Here is a 15,321-nt window from a genome sequence, read left to right as displayed (position 1 = left end):
ACTACAAGTAGTACACCTCTCTATCAGTTCTGGAGATACATTCTTTCCAGGCCTCCCCACAATTAAGGACAGCATCAGGGCCCATATCTATGAACTCTCAGCTACTTCTCTGGTATTAATATTGCTGCTTAGGTCTCTGTTACTTGTATTTTTATCTGTTTTATTGTTGAACGGAGAGTAGAGTTGAGGAATTCATTCATCCAGTCACTCATATACTGCATAGTCCAAGTTCACTGTCATTTCTCAGCTCCCTTTTTTGAGGACTGGCTGTCAGATTTTGGTTTTTGGAATATTCTCATTTGCCAGTGAATAACTGTGTCACATGCGATCTATACCTGCAAGTTTTTATCACTTTGAATTGACTTTCTGGAATATACATACTAGAAATGACACACGAATTTATGTACTACATATGCTCATACTAAATTATACAGTATTTCCAAATGATCACTCTCCATTGAGTCTATTGTTTACTTGTTTAATGATGCTACAATACCAAAAATAAGAATCTTTAAAAGTTCTGAATGATATGAATTCACATAAGCAAACTTTAGATTGATATTAGAAGGAAATTCACATTAAGTGATGTAGCATTAAATATACCAAACCACATTTTTGACTAGACTATAAGGCCATAAAGGCACCAATTGCTCATTTGAATTGCTAGGGTATCGAATACAATGCAATTTGCCCTGTTTTTAATTAAATAACAAACTCTGAGTCTTCTGACCAAATAAAGGTCCTCGTGATTGGTTGAGCCATTTAGATGATTATTTAAATATTAGAGGCTTGTTTTTTTACTGCTTCTGCTGTCGGTAGTGAATTACACCTTACAATAGTTTGATATTTTAGCTGGCCTGCATCCAGTGTCCATTATAATGTTAATCGGCTAATATTTGCTGATGGGTATTGGGATATTGGGTCTTGTCTTATCGAAAGATGAATGGTTTAGATGAAGCACTTTATGACAAAACCTTTAATTAGCATCTGGATGTGAGAGGGCCGGTACGAGAAAATGAATGTGACAAGAAGTTATGCATGTAACTCACAACACGCTCAAATGAGACACTGGGTACCACTGCCTGCCTAATAAGAGCCAATTCCTACCATTATGGGCATGCACATGCAGCATATGTAAGCCCCAGTCACCAAGAGCACAACCATCAAAGAGACATCTTGCCTTTTGAAGAGAGGATGTCCCAAGCTGTGCTGTCATATCATAGGGTAAGACATTGTTTACCACTTTCCTGACATATACTATTTATTATTGCTGGCTAGTTGCACCAACCAGCTGCTGATAGCAGTACATGTGCTCATTAGATTGTGGACTACACATATCCTTTTTCTGGATAACATTCCCCCTCTTGGGTATATATAGTCCCTAGACATTGGAGCAAGTGGGTAGAGACACTCTCTCTCTTATTTGGCCAATCCCCATTGTGGTGCAGCCTCATGACACTTTTACTTTTGGTTCACCATATATTGAGCTCGAAATCTGTATTTAAGTACTTCCCCTTAACTGCTCACTGCCTCCTGTATGAAAGGAAAGAACCCTAATATAAAATAGCAATTTATATACTACAGTAAATCAGCACAATCATGGGGCAATACCACAGATGAGATTGCAGCTCTACTTTCTTTGTTACATGTTCATAGTCTCATAGATTTTTATGGCCAGAAAGGACCATTATAGCCATCTAATCTGATCTGCTGTTTCACAGAGGTCAGAGAATTTCACCCAGTAATTCCATAGCTTCTGGTTGAACTAGAGCATATATTTTAGAAAGACATCCAAACTTGAGTTAAGTTTTTCAGCATGGTGTGACATCATTTCAAGACTCTTATCTGTCTTACATTTGTATAGTGCAGTGGTTCTCAACCTATTTATCATTGTGGGGGTGTTACCTGGGCCATCAGACGAGAACAGCAGTGGCCCCCCCCAATTGCCCTATGGCTAGCACCTCAGCCTCCACCAGAAACCCCTCCACAGAGTGGGGCCAGGAGTGGATCCCGCTGTGGGGGTTGGGTGACAGGACAGGCCTGGATCCTGTGGCATGGCAAGGCAGGGCAGCCTCAGATCCTGCCACATGGGGCAGTGCAGCCCTGGCGGACCTGGAGCCTGCTGCACCTGTGGGGCAGTCTGGTATCCCGGAACTTGCCATCTGGGCCCTGATACCTTTAGCACCCAGCTGGGCAACAGCTGAATGCTAATTGGGCCACATGAGGCCCATGGGTTGAGAACCACTGGTATAGTGAGCCTAGCATAGCTACCATTAGCAGAGATGACTTAAAGCCATAGCATGATATTTTTCTCATTTATTGCAGCCAATACATGTATAATCCTGTCTCAGCTTGTCTAGCTCAGTTGCCATTATGGAATCCGGTGCTGGAGTGGGGGTACGCTAAGTAATACTACGGCTTGTTCCAGAGACTTATACTTTATGCACTTCTTTATTGCAGTGTTTAAGATGCGAGGTGAGTGCTACTTTGCTCCATGATAGTTAAATGGATGTTTTTCACAAGGGTTATTTTCTATGCTTTGAAACCATAGCAGATAAATGTGCACTCACAGTGCCTATATTATTGCCTTTCTGCTGCAATCAGGCTTCCATGACAGAAGATATGGTTAAAAAAAAAAAAGAGAGAAAAACAGTTATGCATGAGATGGAACTAAACTGAATACTGCATCATAACCCCATTTCACCCCCACACCACCATCAAAACCCAGCAGCTTCAGCACATGGGGAAGTTCTAATCCTCAGCTGAGTTGTGTATAATGGGTTGAACTGGACCAAAAAAACCCCTTAAATCTGGGAATTTTGCATTTACATCCAAATCTGAATGCTGTGGCTTGAGACCCTATCTGTAGGATATGGACTAGGGTTGCCAACCTTCCAGGATTAAAGGTTAATCTTTAATTAAAGATTATGTCATGTGATGAACCCTCACGGATTTCATCCAGCCAAAATGGGGGACTGTAATACTATCTCTTCTTAAATTTATATGATGACAGGTTAGTGTTATGTGTTTATTCCCACCAGGGCCAGCCCCAGACCTAATGGTGCCCCAGGAGAGGAGCGTCTTTAGCACCTCCCTCCATTTATTAAACATTTGAATACCTTATTTTTCATTGCATTTGTAGCACATTTCAGGACTGATACGTGGTTTGCATGCATCTGCATCTGTTCTTTGCTCTGTTTATGTGTGACCAAATGGCGCCCCCCGCCCCAAGCCCGGCATCCCAGGTTGCTTGCCACTAAATCCAGCTCTGCTGCCTACCCCCTCCACAAACACTCCTACAGAATTGTGACCCTTTTAAAGGGAGAGTTATTAAAGCATAACTGAAGTTTTGCAATGTTTTGATCATCTCCACTACATTCATGCTGGGTACACAGAGGCCTAGCCAAATGCCCACTGAAGACAATGACAGTAATTCCATTAACTTCAATCAGCACTGGATTGAACCCATACTGCACAAAAATTTTCAGAATTCCAGGAGATTTTGTGGCACAGTTTCCATTTAATTTCAGTTATCTGGCAACAATATCAGGCAGTGGTATGAAATATTTAGAGGATAATGTTTGCAGTCTCTAAAGGTGGGATTTAAATAAGAAAGGTGTTGAAAGTTTTATTATTAACCTCTACCCTGATATAACGCTGTCCTTGGGCGCCAAAAAATCTTACCACATTACAGATGAAGCTGCGTTATATTGAACTTGCTTTGATCTGCCGAAGTGCGCAGCGCCCCGCCCCGCAGAGCACTGCTTTACTGCATTATATCCAAATTTGTGTTATATAGGGTCATGTTATATTGGGGTAGAGGTGTACTATTTTAAAAGAAAAAACTGCCCTATAACCAGGCTAATTCTTGTGGACTCTAACTTTAACATAAGTAGGAGCATAAGGCACTAAGCATTTGAAATTGACATTTTAATGCACAACAGTAGAAAGCTTAAGAATTTTTAGATTGATTTGAAGCAGTAAAAAATTGACCTTGTAAACATTTCCATAGGAGGTAGAAAAAATACATTTGACTATTTGTCAAACAAGAGAAAGTAAACAGTGACTCTGCAATCCTAATAAATAACAAGCATCACAGGCATTAAATAAACAATTTTTATACAAAAAAGGTTTAAGTGAAAGACTGAAGCGGTGTATTTAATAAATTAAAAATGGGAATAATTGTTTCTTCACAGCTGAGACGTGTTTGCAAGAATCATTGGTTCCTTCTGCGCACTTTGAAGTTATGACTTCAGAACCGCATTGATGATGACAATTTCTGAGCAATCCATGTGCAGGACACAATCTGAATACAGCTTGTTTTCTGTTTGACTGTTAATATCTTCAGGATGGCTTCCTTAAGACCAATTTTTAATACTTTTTCATCACAGTCATTGATGGGATTTGACAACTAACAAAACCATCAGAGGCTAGAACTGGAAAAATGTAAAAAAATAAATAAATATGCCACTCCTAATTCAAGTGCCTCCAGCAGCAGCTCCCATGAAGACAGTGTTGATTGGTGGTAAAGATGACACCATCTCTCTATTGGGCTGTCCGTGGGAGTCCAGCGTTTCCTGAGAAGGATACTGGTTAGATGTTCCGTACATGCACTGGGAGGAGGATGTAGATATTGCAGTTTGCATATTTGAAGCTATGAAAAGAAAGGTAACTGTCACTGCACATTTTCTGTTTGATTCTATCTTATTATACAGTTTACTTTAATTAGATAAAAGACTAAAGTATTCAGACATGCCACCTCCCTAAACATGGGTAATGGGGGAAGGAAGGGAGGCTGAAATCTGAACCCACTCTGATTTCCCAAATGGCTCCTCTCTTTCTAAAAGGACAACCTAAAATCCCAGATCTGAAGGAACATCCCTGAATTTTTAGGATGTTACAAATCCAGATGAACTTCACAGCAGGAGCCCATCTCTAACACAAGGCACGTAAAATGAAGCATGTTTGCTATTCCTCTTCCTCCCCCATCTAGCATCATTCATTCCAGTATTGACTCTTAAAGGCTTGTCTACACTTACAGCACTGCACCAGTGGAGCTATGCCACTGTAACGCTTAGTGAAGACACTACCTGCACCAATGGGAAAAGTTCTCCCATCAGGGGAGGTACTCCACCTCCCCAAGAGGCAATAGCTAAGTTGACTGGAGAAGTCCCCCTGTCGACATAGCATGTCTGCACCAGGAGTCTGGTTAGTACAACTGCATCATGGAAAAGCCACACCCCGTGCAATGTAGTTATACCAACATAAGGTGATAGTGTTGACCAAACCTCAGACTTTGTCATTGCCTCTAGATGTAAAAAAATCAAACCTTCCAGCTGGCAAATATCACAGGACACAAAAGGCTCTTGATGAGGACAATCCCTGGAGTGTTTTTTCCATGCTGAAGTTTCTCTTAAAGAAGCCACCCAGCAGTGGAAGTCTCAAGAAGAACCATAGTTCAACTCTGTTTTGGGATTTCTTTGCGACTGGCACAGGTAATACAGCTCTTAAAGAAGTTATGGCAAGGAAAAGAACAAGGGCACAGTTAAGTGGCAGGATGAGTGGGCAGCTGCCCATTCCTAGATTTGGGGAATCATTTTTAATCTGATTGTCTTGGCCAAATTGTTGCTCACGCTTATTATCATGATTGTTCTCACAATCAGGAGACTGTATGTGCCAATAGCAAATTAAGTGTTTTCAGATTTGCCAACAGGGATATCTGACTGGCATGTGCATCCACAGAATTAGTGCACAGTTCCACAAAATTTTTTGCATATTTCAAAATCATAGCCCTTTTAGTCAAAACTAGTTTAACTAGCAGACAGACGCAGCTCTCCCAGAGGAAGTGGGCAAGGAGGAGCCAGAACAAGAGATGGGGCAGTCATTGTCGTATTCAACCATGTGTAGAGGACAGCCACGAGCATTTCAATATTGTTAAGTCTTGAATATTGCTAACCATTAAAAAAGGGAACATCACCAATAAAAATTATCAAGACTCAGGCTGCAATGGTTTTGGAAACTTCAAGAAAAGGCATATCTAGTATAGCGACATGTGATTAGGGCTAAACAGAAAACAAATTTCTTGAGAGCATCTTTGAGATTTAGAAGAAAATTCCCATCCTAATCGTGACAAAAAATCAAAATCTCCTCAGAAATTTTCAAGAAGTGTCAGAAATATTTTTCAGTCTGAGTTAATGAAAAGATTTCATCATGATAACATCAAAATATTTTGCCTGAATGTCAGTCTTCCCCCACCCACGTTTTAAACCTTTTTAAAGTCTAAATGACTAACATTTCTAAATGAAAAGTTATTTCGACTCAGAAATCTGAAACTTTTTGTTTCGAATGTCAAAACTGGATATTTTGGCAATTTAGAAACTTTTCCCCCAAAATGTTTGTGTTGTTGTCATGTGAATTCATAGATTCCAAGGCCAGAAGGGACTATGGTCATTAAGTCTGACTTCCTGTACTATGCAGGCCATAGAACTTCCATAAAATAATTCCTAATGAACATTTTTTTAGAAAAAACCTCCAATCTTGATTTAAACATTGTCAGTGAGAATCCATCACAACCCTGGGTAAATTGTTCCAGTGGTTAATAACTCTCATCACCAAAAATTTACACTTTATTTCCAGTCTGAATTTGTCTAGATTCAACTTCCAGCCATTGGATTGTGTTATACCTTTCTCTGCTAGATCGAGGAATCCATTATTCAGTATTTATTCCCCTTGCAGATACTTAATCAAGCCACTCCTTAACCTTCTCCTTTTGAGTTGGGAGATTCACTGAAGCTTGAACAGTTTCAGTTTCACCCAATTTGCATTTTTGAACCAAAAAAAGTTCCAGCTCTACACATGATTTGTCTAAAATAGAAGATATTATTCTTGCATCTGTTGCAGTTTATTGCACAAGATATGCAGAAAAGTGGGGAAAGGAAATCAAATAGCTGAGGTCTAGAAGCAAATACATATTATGTATATAGAGTCTAATTATGCTGTGATTTACATCCTCGTTGCAGTTCTTCTGACCCCATTAATAATACTGAATCAAAATAAGGCCTTGTATAATGCAGCTGACTTCCATGAAGTTAAAGGGGGATGAACTAGTCCTTTATTCTTAATATTTACCTTTCCAAACACCTTGGGATCACACAGTTCTCACTCTGGAAAAACTCACTGATGACAATGGATGTTTTGCCTTAAGTGAGGACTACAGGATTTGGCAAAGGTGTACAGATTACACTGTATTAAGGTGTTACCAGGTTCATAATGCTTGCTTGATCATCAGAGATACTTACTTATGGGGGTCCGACAGACTATTGAAGATGAGGAATCTGTATAGTATGAGCCTGCCTGTTTTCTTCCGTTGTCATCTAAGATGTTGAGTGGGTCATGAATATCATTGTATGGCGGCAGCGGTCGAATGCTGCTTACACTACTGATTACAGAAACGTGCTGATCCACCATTGAGCCAACTCTGTGGGATTCTGGGTAGTTTATGTTGTTTCCATAGTATCCTATTGACAGGAAAAAAACAAAAAGTAAAATAAAATAACTGCATAAAAAAGAAAGGTTGCTCTAGTGGCTTAATTGCAGGATTGGGAGTCAGAAGATCTGGGTTCTACAGCCATCTCTGTTAGTGCCTATCAGCACGACCCTGGGCAATCCATTACCCCTCTGTGCCTCCATTTCCCTGACTGTCAAATGGAAGTAATAGTACTTCCCAGGAGTGCTGTGAGATTTCAATTAATTAATGCTACTAAAGTGCTTTGAGAACTACTGACAGATCATGCTCTTGAAGTGCAAAATGGAGATGGGTCAAAACCAAACGCTTGCAACCGAACCCACTGAATTTTAGGCAGTCAAGGATTAGCATCTCCAAGTTGAAATACATTGTTCCTGGTCAGCTCCAAAACCAGAACGGGTCAATTTTCTGGTTCCGGTCAGGCTGTAGAGAAAAGCTAACTAGAACAGCCACTCTTACAAGGATGTGGAATGTAAACCAAACCACTAACTTTTATATGGCCTTGAATTCAAACTTCAAACCCTAGCTCAAATATCTGGATCTAGTTCCAAAAACCGCATTTTCATTTTCTATTTATCCTTGTTTTGTTCTCATGAATATGTATATGAAAAGCTAAACAAGGATTATTTATAGAACTAATATAAATTAGCTACAAGTGACTGGTTGTAGTCATTAGGCCACAATAAATCCATTATGTAAAATCCACTTCTTTTAAGTTTTCCCTAACTAGCTACAGTAACTTAGTGAATTCCTTGGCACACAGCTTATTAAACATTAAGGTATTATCAGTGTGCAATGAAGAGAGAAGAGCATCTAAGAACTTGCCCAAGGTTTCGGCACAGAGTGAATCTTTTACTGTAAAGTCAGAGTCAATCCTATCTCATCCACAATTAAATAGTCAGAGGAGCAACTACTCAGTTTCATATCCCTAATTCAGTTATGCCCCTGTGAAAATTTGACCCATAACAGTAAATAGATTTTGAAATGTATGGCCGAGAAAAAATACAAGGAAAGAAAATTCTAATTATAATGGTATTGCATATGTGCTGTGCCTTTCATCCTGAAGGACCCCAAATCACTTCATAAACTGATCTACAAATCACAGTCCCAACAGGAATCATTTCACTGACCACATCTCTGGAGTGGGACATGGCCACTGTTTTAAGTTCACAGCAATCCACACTAGGACCAAAATCCTGAATTGCAACTGCTTTAAGCCACTTCTGTTTTGCTATCTGTGCCACCCAGGTATCCCCCTGGGCAGTAGGAATCAGGAAATCAATCCTCAAGTAACTAGTTACACTGGCTTTATAGCTGCTTTGTGTCATCAAAGCAGTGGCAACCAGCCAGGGTGCATAGGAGGATAGAAGTTGTGAACAGGAACTGAAGAACACCTTATAAGCAAGTATTGCCTCTAGATATAAATAGATAGTCCAAGAGAAAGGAAGATGCTTATAAAGATTAATACCATTGGAAGCATTAGGGGGATATGTTGCTCCTGGACAGGCAGCAGACACTGAATTGCTCAGGAAATTGAAGCTCCCAGTGTTCAAAAACTGCATATTGTGTGTGTCCTGTATAGTCGAGGAGGGACCGTAGTTGGAGGGAGACCTCGGATTGTATGGAGACACAGCACAACTGCTACTGAAGTAGTCTCTGGAGAATTGCTGCTCACTCAAGGCTGCAAATCGACTGTGCTCTGCCCTGTGGTGATAAACTCCTGAAGGGGTAAGGGTCTGGGGCTTGAACATGGCCTGGTAGTTGGAATTGCTTCCATAATAGCTCTGATTGGTTTGTGACAACGTCTGGTAAAGGGGCTCTGAATAGGAAGAGCAGTGTGAATGTGTGGATAACACTGGGCCTACACTTGGCGGTCTCCCAGCCATTGGGCCCTGGTTGATAACACTTCCTCGATTGGCCATGGCTGGGGAAATTGGTGGAGTCATCAGATGACCAGTGCTTTGAGAGAGCTCCAGCTGACCTGAAATAAACAAACATTCGTGTTAGGTAGCGTTCATGCTGTGATATTCTCAGATGCTGACTAGAGTGGGCTTTTCTAAAACTGTATATATAACACAGTGGTGAGTGTGTGTTATGGGTTCCCCACTATGCTGCTCTGCAGAGGATCTGGAGGCCCTCAGTTCAGTCCCTCAACATGGCAGCTATCACATTAAATGGTGAGGGGGGCACCTCTGGTATTCAAACTGCTGTGGATCTCAAATGTTTGAGACAATGATGCTTCTACCCACTGCTCAAAGGAAGCTCCTCCTGAGCATTTGAGGTCCACAGTGGTGCCTCCACTTAACGTGACAGCCACCCCCTACTGGCTAACATACCAGTACTGAACTGGGGAACTCTAAAGCTAAAAGTATGAGCTGCTCCAGCCCCAGAGCAAATGCACTGCAACTAGTGACTGTAGCAACTCATGTCCTCTGTGATTGGCTTAGAGGGGGACCCATAACACAATCATCAGTTGATTACATAAAGTTTACACAATATTCTCCTCCCTTTAGTAACTATAGACTCAAAGAGCAATGGTATCAGTAAAAAGAAGAACCTGATGCACAGAACCACAGAAACGTAGGGCTGGAAGAGACCATGAGAGGTCATCTGACTCAGCACCCAGAGCTAAGGTAGGACCAGTGTACAAGACAATCCCTCACAGGCATTTGTCTCACTTGTTTTTAAAAACCTCCAGTAAAAACCTCCGTACCCTCCCTTGGAAGCCTATTCCAATGTTTACCTATCCTTATAGTTAGGAAGTTTTTCCTAATATCTAACCTAAATCTCTCGTGCTGCAGATCAAGCCCATTATTTTTTCTCCTACCTTCAGTGGACATGGAGAACAATTGATCACCGTCCTCTTTATAACAGCCCGTCACAGTTTTGAAGACAGTTCTCAGGTCACTCCTCAGTCTACTTTTTTTTCAAGACTAAAACATGCCCTTTTTTTAACCTTTCCTCAAAATTCAGGTTTTCTAAACCCTTAATCATTTTGTAGCTTTCTTCTAGATTCTCACCAACTTCTCCACATCTTTCTTGAAGTGTGGTGCTCAGAACTGGACACATTACTCCAGCTGATGCCTCACCGGTACTGAACAGAGCAGAACAATTACATCCTGTGTCTTATATAATGACACTCCTGTCACCTCAGAATGATATTAGACTTTTTTTGCAATGGAATCACATTGTTGACTCATATTCAATTTGTGATCCATTATAATCCTAGATAATTTAAAGTTATTTGAGTTATTCCCCATTTTGTAGTTGTGTGACTGATTTTTTTCTTCCTCTGTGAAGTACTTTGCACTTGTCTTTATTGAATTTCATATTGTTGAAGTCAGACCAATTCTCCAATTTGTCAAGGTCATTTTGAATTGTAATCCTATCTTCCAAAATGCTAGCAACCACTCCTAGCTAGGTGTAATTCACTAATTTTATAAGCATAATATCTACTTCACTAGCCAAGTCAATAATGAAAATATTGAATAGTACTGGATCCAGGAAAGACCGTTGCAGGAATTCACGTCATAAGTTCTCTGATAACTACTCTTTGAGCAAAGGTGCCAACTCTCTGAGTGCTCTGGGGCTCAAGAACACACACAAAAAAATAGGAGGTGCTCAGCACCCACCAGCCATAGTGGTTCTGCAGCCCCAGGGCTGGCCGTCTATCAGCTATTTGTCAGGTGCCAGGGCTGGGTGCCAATCAGCTGTTCAGTGGGCCCCAGGGCTGTCTGTCAATGGGGGAGTGGCTGGTTGGAGGTGCTTGGGGGAGAGGATGGAGATGAGCGAATGGCGGGCAGGGGGACGTAGGGGAAGGGGGCAAAGCAGGGGAGGGAAGAGGCAGAGTGAGGATGGGGCCTCAGGAGAAGAGGCCTAGCAGGAGCGGGGCCTTGGGGCAGAGTGGGGGTGGAGCACCCAGCGGGAAAAACAAAAGCCAGCACCTGTGTCTTTGAGTCTTTCAACCACTTTATAGGAAATTCATATAGACCACATGTGCTTATGAGAATGTCATATGGGAATGTGTCAAAAGCCTTACTAAAATCAAGATATATAATGGCTATAGATTTCCTCTTATTAATAACCCTGTCAAAGCCAATAACCCTATAGAAGAAGGAAATTAGGTTGGTTTGCAATGATTTGTTCTTGACAAATCCATGTTGGCTATTCCTTGTTACCCTATTATTTTCTATATGCTTAAAAACTGATTAATACCTGTTAGCTGCATATTTTCACTGTCCCCAGTGGAGAAGGGATTCAAACCAGAATATAAACTGCTGTGCTGGTTGGCTGACAATGACACAAACGTTTCCTCTGCAAGGCACTCATTTTTGACTGAAGTGTCACTAGGAAGAGTAGCAGCTTTGTTGCGGTTTGCTAGGAAGCAAGAGCTAGGTGATGCGGTAAAGGCAGCTTTACTTGCATCTGGAAAAGTATAAGAAAATTCTTGATTGTTGTTGTTGTATACATATAGAGCACATAAACTCACTGTCCATGTACATCAGCATGTGAACCGGCTGATGAGAACACAAGGGGCTTATTAGTGATTCATTAACATTGTTTGGTCACTTATTTTAAAACAAAAATCCTGCAAAGCCTCCAAATTTTAAATGGTCAATATATGCAACTTTCTTAGTGTCACCCTAGTTTTCCCCTTCCCTGCTCAAATGCCTTTCATTGTGGTCTATGTCTATAGACCTACATCATAACAGAAGAAGTGCTCTTAAATGAAGCAACACCAGTAATTATTTGGGTCAAATTCACCCCTCTGGAAATGTCATTGAAGTATGTGGAAACACTCCAGCCATGACACCAGAAATGAATTAGGCTCATAACATTTAATCCTTAATCATATGGAAGGGTGGAGAAGGGGAGTTCAAAAGCCCAAAAAGCTCATACATTTTATAGTATTGCCTGGCAAAAAGTACTTGTTCTCTTCAGTACTTATCAAGTTCATTGCACACCATGGGAAAAGCCTGGCGCCAATGAAGTTAATGAGAGTTTTGCTATTCTCTTCAATGAAGCCAGGATTTCACTTCAGTTCCTCAAGTCTCACCCAAGTGCCCAAGTTGAATGCAAATTTTGCATAGCACAGAACTCTGTAAAGCTGAATAAGAATAATTTTAAAAGGCCAATTTCCCCCCTCAGATTAAATCAATGGGAACTGCTTGTATCAAAGAACAGAATTTGACCATCAAGAAACAAAAAGCTGAAGACAGATTTCATTTAGATTGGTGTAAATCCAAAGCAACTCCATTGAACCCAGGATTTAGGATTTATATGGTGTAAATGAGACCTGAATTTGGTCCAAATGCAATTTCCTGAGCTTTACTCAGCTTTATTCATCTCACAGCAAAGTGCCTGGAGTATGATAAAAGTGTCAATGTTAAAGTAGAATGATAGCTATGAATGTTTAAAATGCTCTTTTAAAATTCCTTTTGGGCCTTTGCTCATGTTAATACTTCACCAGGGGTACATTTACACTGGAATAAAAGACCTGCAACGTGGCCGCAGCCGGCCTGAGTCAGCTGACTTGGGCTTGTGGAGCTCGGGTTGTGGAGCTAAAAATTGCTGAGTAGACATTTTAGGCTTGGGCTGGAGCCTGGGTTCTGGGACCCTTCCCCCTTGCGGGGTCCTGGAGCTTGAGCTCCAGTCTGAGCCGAAATGTCTACATAGCAATTTTCCAGCCCCACAGCTGGAGCCCTGCAAGCCGAGTTAGCTGACCCAGGCCAGCTATCAGTGCGACTCTAGACATTTTGTCGCCCCAAGCAGGGTGGAATGCTGCGGGGGATGCTCTGCCACTCGCTGGGAGGGTGGCAGGCGGCTCCGGTGGACCTCCTGCTGGGGTGCCTGCGGAGGGTTCATTGGTCCCGAGGGACTCTCTGCAGTCACGCCTGCGGGAGGTCCACTGAAGCCATGGGACCAGCGGACCCTCCGCAGGCATGCTGCCGAAGGCACCCTGCCTGCCGCCCTCACGGCGACCGGCACAGCGTCCCCTGTGGCATGCCACCCCAAGCACACACTTGGCACCCTGGGACCTGGAGCCGCCCCTGCCAGCTATAGGTGTTTAATAGCTGTGTACATGTACCCTAAAGGTAAAATAAGGCTCCAGTCCTGTAAAGACCTTACCTTAAAGCATATGGGGAGTCCAGCTGGAGTCAGCGAGACAACTCGTGTGCTTAAAAGTTAAGTATGTGCATAAGTCTTTTCATGGGCAAGACTTAAAAAAATAAGTAAGAACAAAAGGAATGAAACACAACCATCGAGTTACCCAAATTCTTCATATACTTGTCCAACAGATTCTGGAGTTCTTGTTCTTTGTCATTGTTGAACTGGGTCTCCATGGCTAGCAGGATGTACTCATCTAGAAGCATACGGATCAAATGAAAAGAACCTGCGGGGGGGAGAGAAGAGAGAGTGTAGCAAAATTATCTTTGCGACCATCTCTCAACACTTTACAAGAAGCAAGTGAAACAAACAAATAATTGTTGGACTTTAAATGACCTGCCAAGACCAACAAGGAATAGTGCCTAACTTCTCGCTCTAATCTCTGTTTGCACTGGCCCACCTAGCTCAATATGTTTACTGTCCTGTAGGCTATTTGGCCACTAATTACATCAAAGAAAAATACTGATGAAAGTGAGACATGCTTTATACATGAAGAGGGCACACACTGGAGGTAGATAAGGCTGCACTCCGTTAGAATGAGCCTGACTCTGCTCTATTTCTGTTTGTCTTGTACTAAATAACCAGACAATGGTCGACAGAGTCTTGGAGCTGATTTCAAGGAAACACCACATTTAAAGCAGATCTCCCACTACAACCTTTTCAAATATCCTTTGAATGAAAGATAAAAATGTAACACCCAATACAGAGATCAGCTGAGAAATGATGTGCTAACTGTAATGTGATTTTTCACTTCATGCTTAAAAAATTTCTAATTTGGAAATATCCGTTTTGAAGGATGTTAAAATGTTAAAAGCTTCAAAATATATGAAGTGTGAACTTGAGACCTTAAAGCAAATAGGAGCAGGACGTTGTGTTTGATGTCTATTATCCCAGAGCTAAGCCATAAAGATATTTTACTAAATTCCTTGTAAAATGGCTTGATGTGAACAACAATTATTTTTGCCAAACTGATTCAGATGCATTATTCTCATTTAAAATCACTTATCTGGACCTCTTATCTTGGGGAATATGATTGTGTATTTTATTGCCGAGTTAAATAATCACAATATTACCTTGTTCTTACATAGCACATTTAATCATTATTATTAGTGATATTATTATTGTTATTTAGATCTCAGCACTTTACAAAGGAGGTCAGTATAATTGTCCCCAGTTTACAAATTGGGAAATTAATTCCTAGCACTAGCTCAAAAATGACAAAGAAATATCAAACCTTTAAAAATTGACGTTAATCCTAGGGTACCAACTAATTACTGCTAAGAACGTTCTTTAAAAATGCAGTTGGCAATGTATATAGTATAATCGTTTGGGCTCTGGTCAGAGAAACATTAGCCAGAAGACAATTCCACATGCTTGGGAAGTCTGGATAGCATGCCAAGCAGGGAGTTCATAAAGGAGGGGTTTAATAAAGCCCAGGGTACCAAAACTTGAGGCGTTGTTTAGGGTGAGATTATGCATCACTCGGGCACCGAAAAAGCTCCACTTGAGAAGGAAATCTTGAGCTCTCTTCTTCAGTGATCTCCCATTTTGTTTGCTTGCCTAAAAGAGAAAGGAAGAAACAGGACTCTATAAGTAAACTATGTTGACTCCTACTCACAGGGAATCTT

General features: G+C 41.2%; 1 protein-coding gene across 1 annotated transcript in view; it reads right to left on the bottom strand.

The window, feature by feature from the left end:
• Positions 1–4,002: 4,002 nt before the first annotated feature.
• RFX6 (regulatory factor X6) overlaps positions 4,003–15,321 on the bottom strand; it is a 45,546-nt gene continuing 34,227 nt past the window's right edge. Inside the window, exons 14-19 of the mRNA XM_032779691.1 lie at positions 15,136–15,253; positions 13,797–13,919; positions 11,741–11,950; positions 8,994–9,506; positions 7,299–7,517; positions 4,003–4,672 (exon numbers count right to left, since the gene is read on the bottom strand). Coding sequence (XP_032635582.1) covers positions 4,479–4,672; positions 7,299–7,517; positions 8,994–9,506; positions 11,741–11,950; positions 13,797–13,919; positions 15,136–15,253 — 1,377 coding nt within the window. The 3' untranslated portion in view covers positions 4,003–4,478. The remainder of the gene's footprint in view (positions 4,673–7,298; positions 7,518–8,993; positions 9,507–11,740; positions 11,951–13,796; positions 13,920–15,135; positions 15,254–15,321) is intronic.

This window comes from Chelonoidis abingdonii, chromosome 3, assembly GCF_003597395.2.
Source record: "Chelonoidis abingdonii isolate Lonesome George chromosome 3, CheloAbing_2.0, whole genome shotgun sequence".
In the NCBI taxonomy this organism is placed as follows: Eukaryota; Metazoa; Chordata; order Testudines; family Testudinidae; genus Chelonoidis; species Chelonoidis abingdonii.
This window is presented reverse-complemented; position numbering and strand designations above follow the sequence as displayed.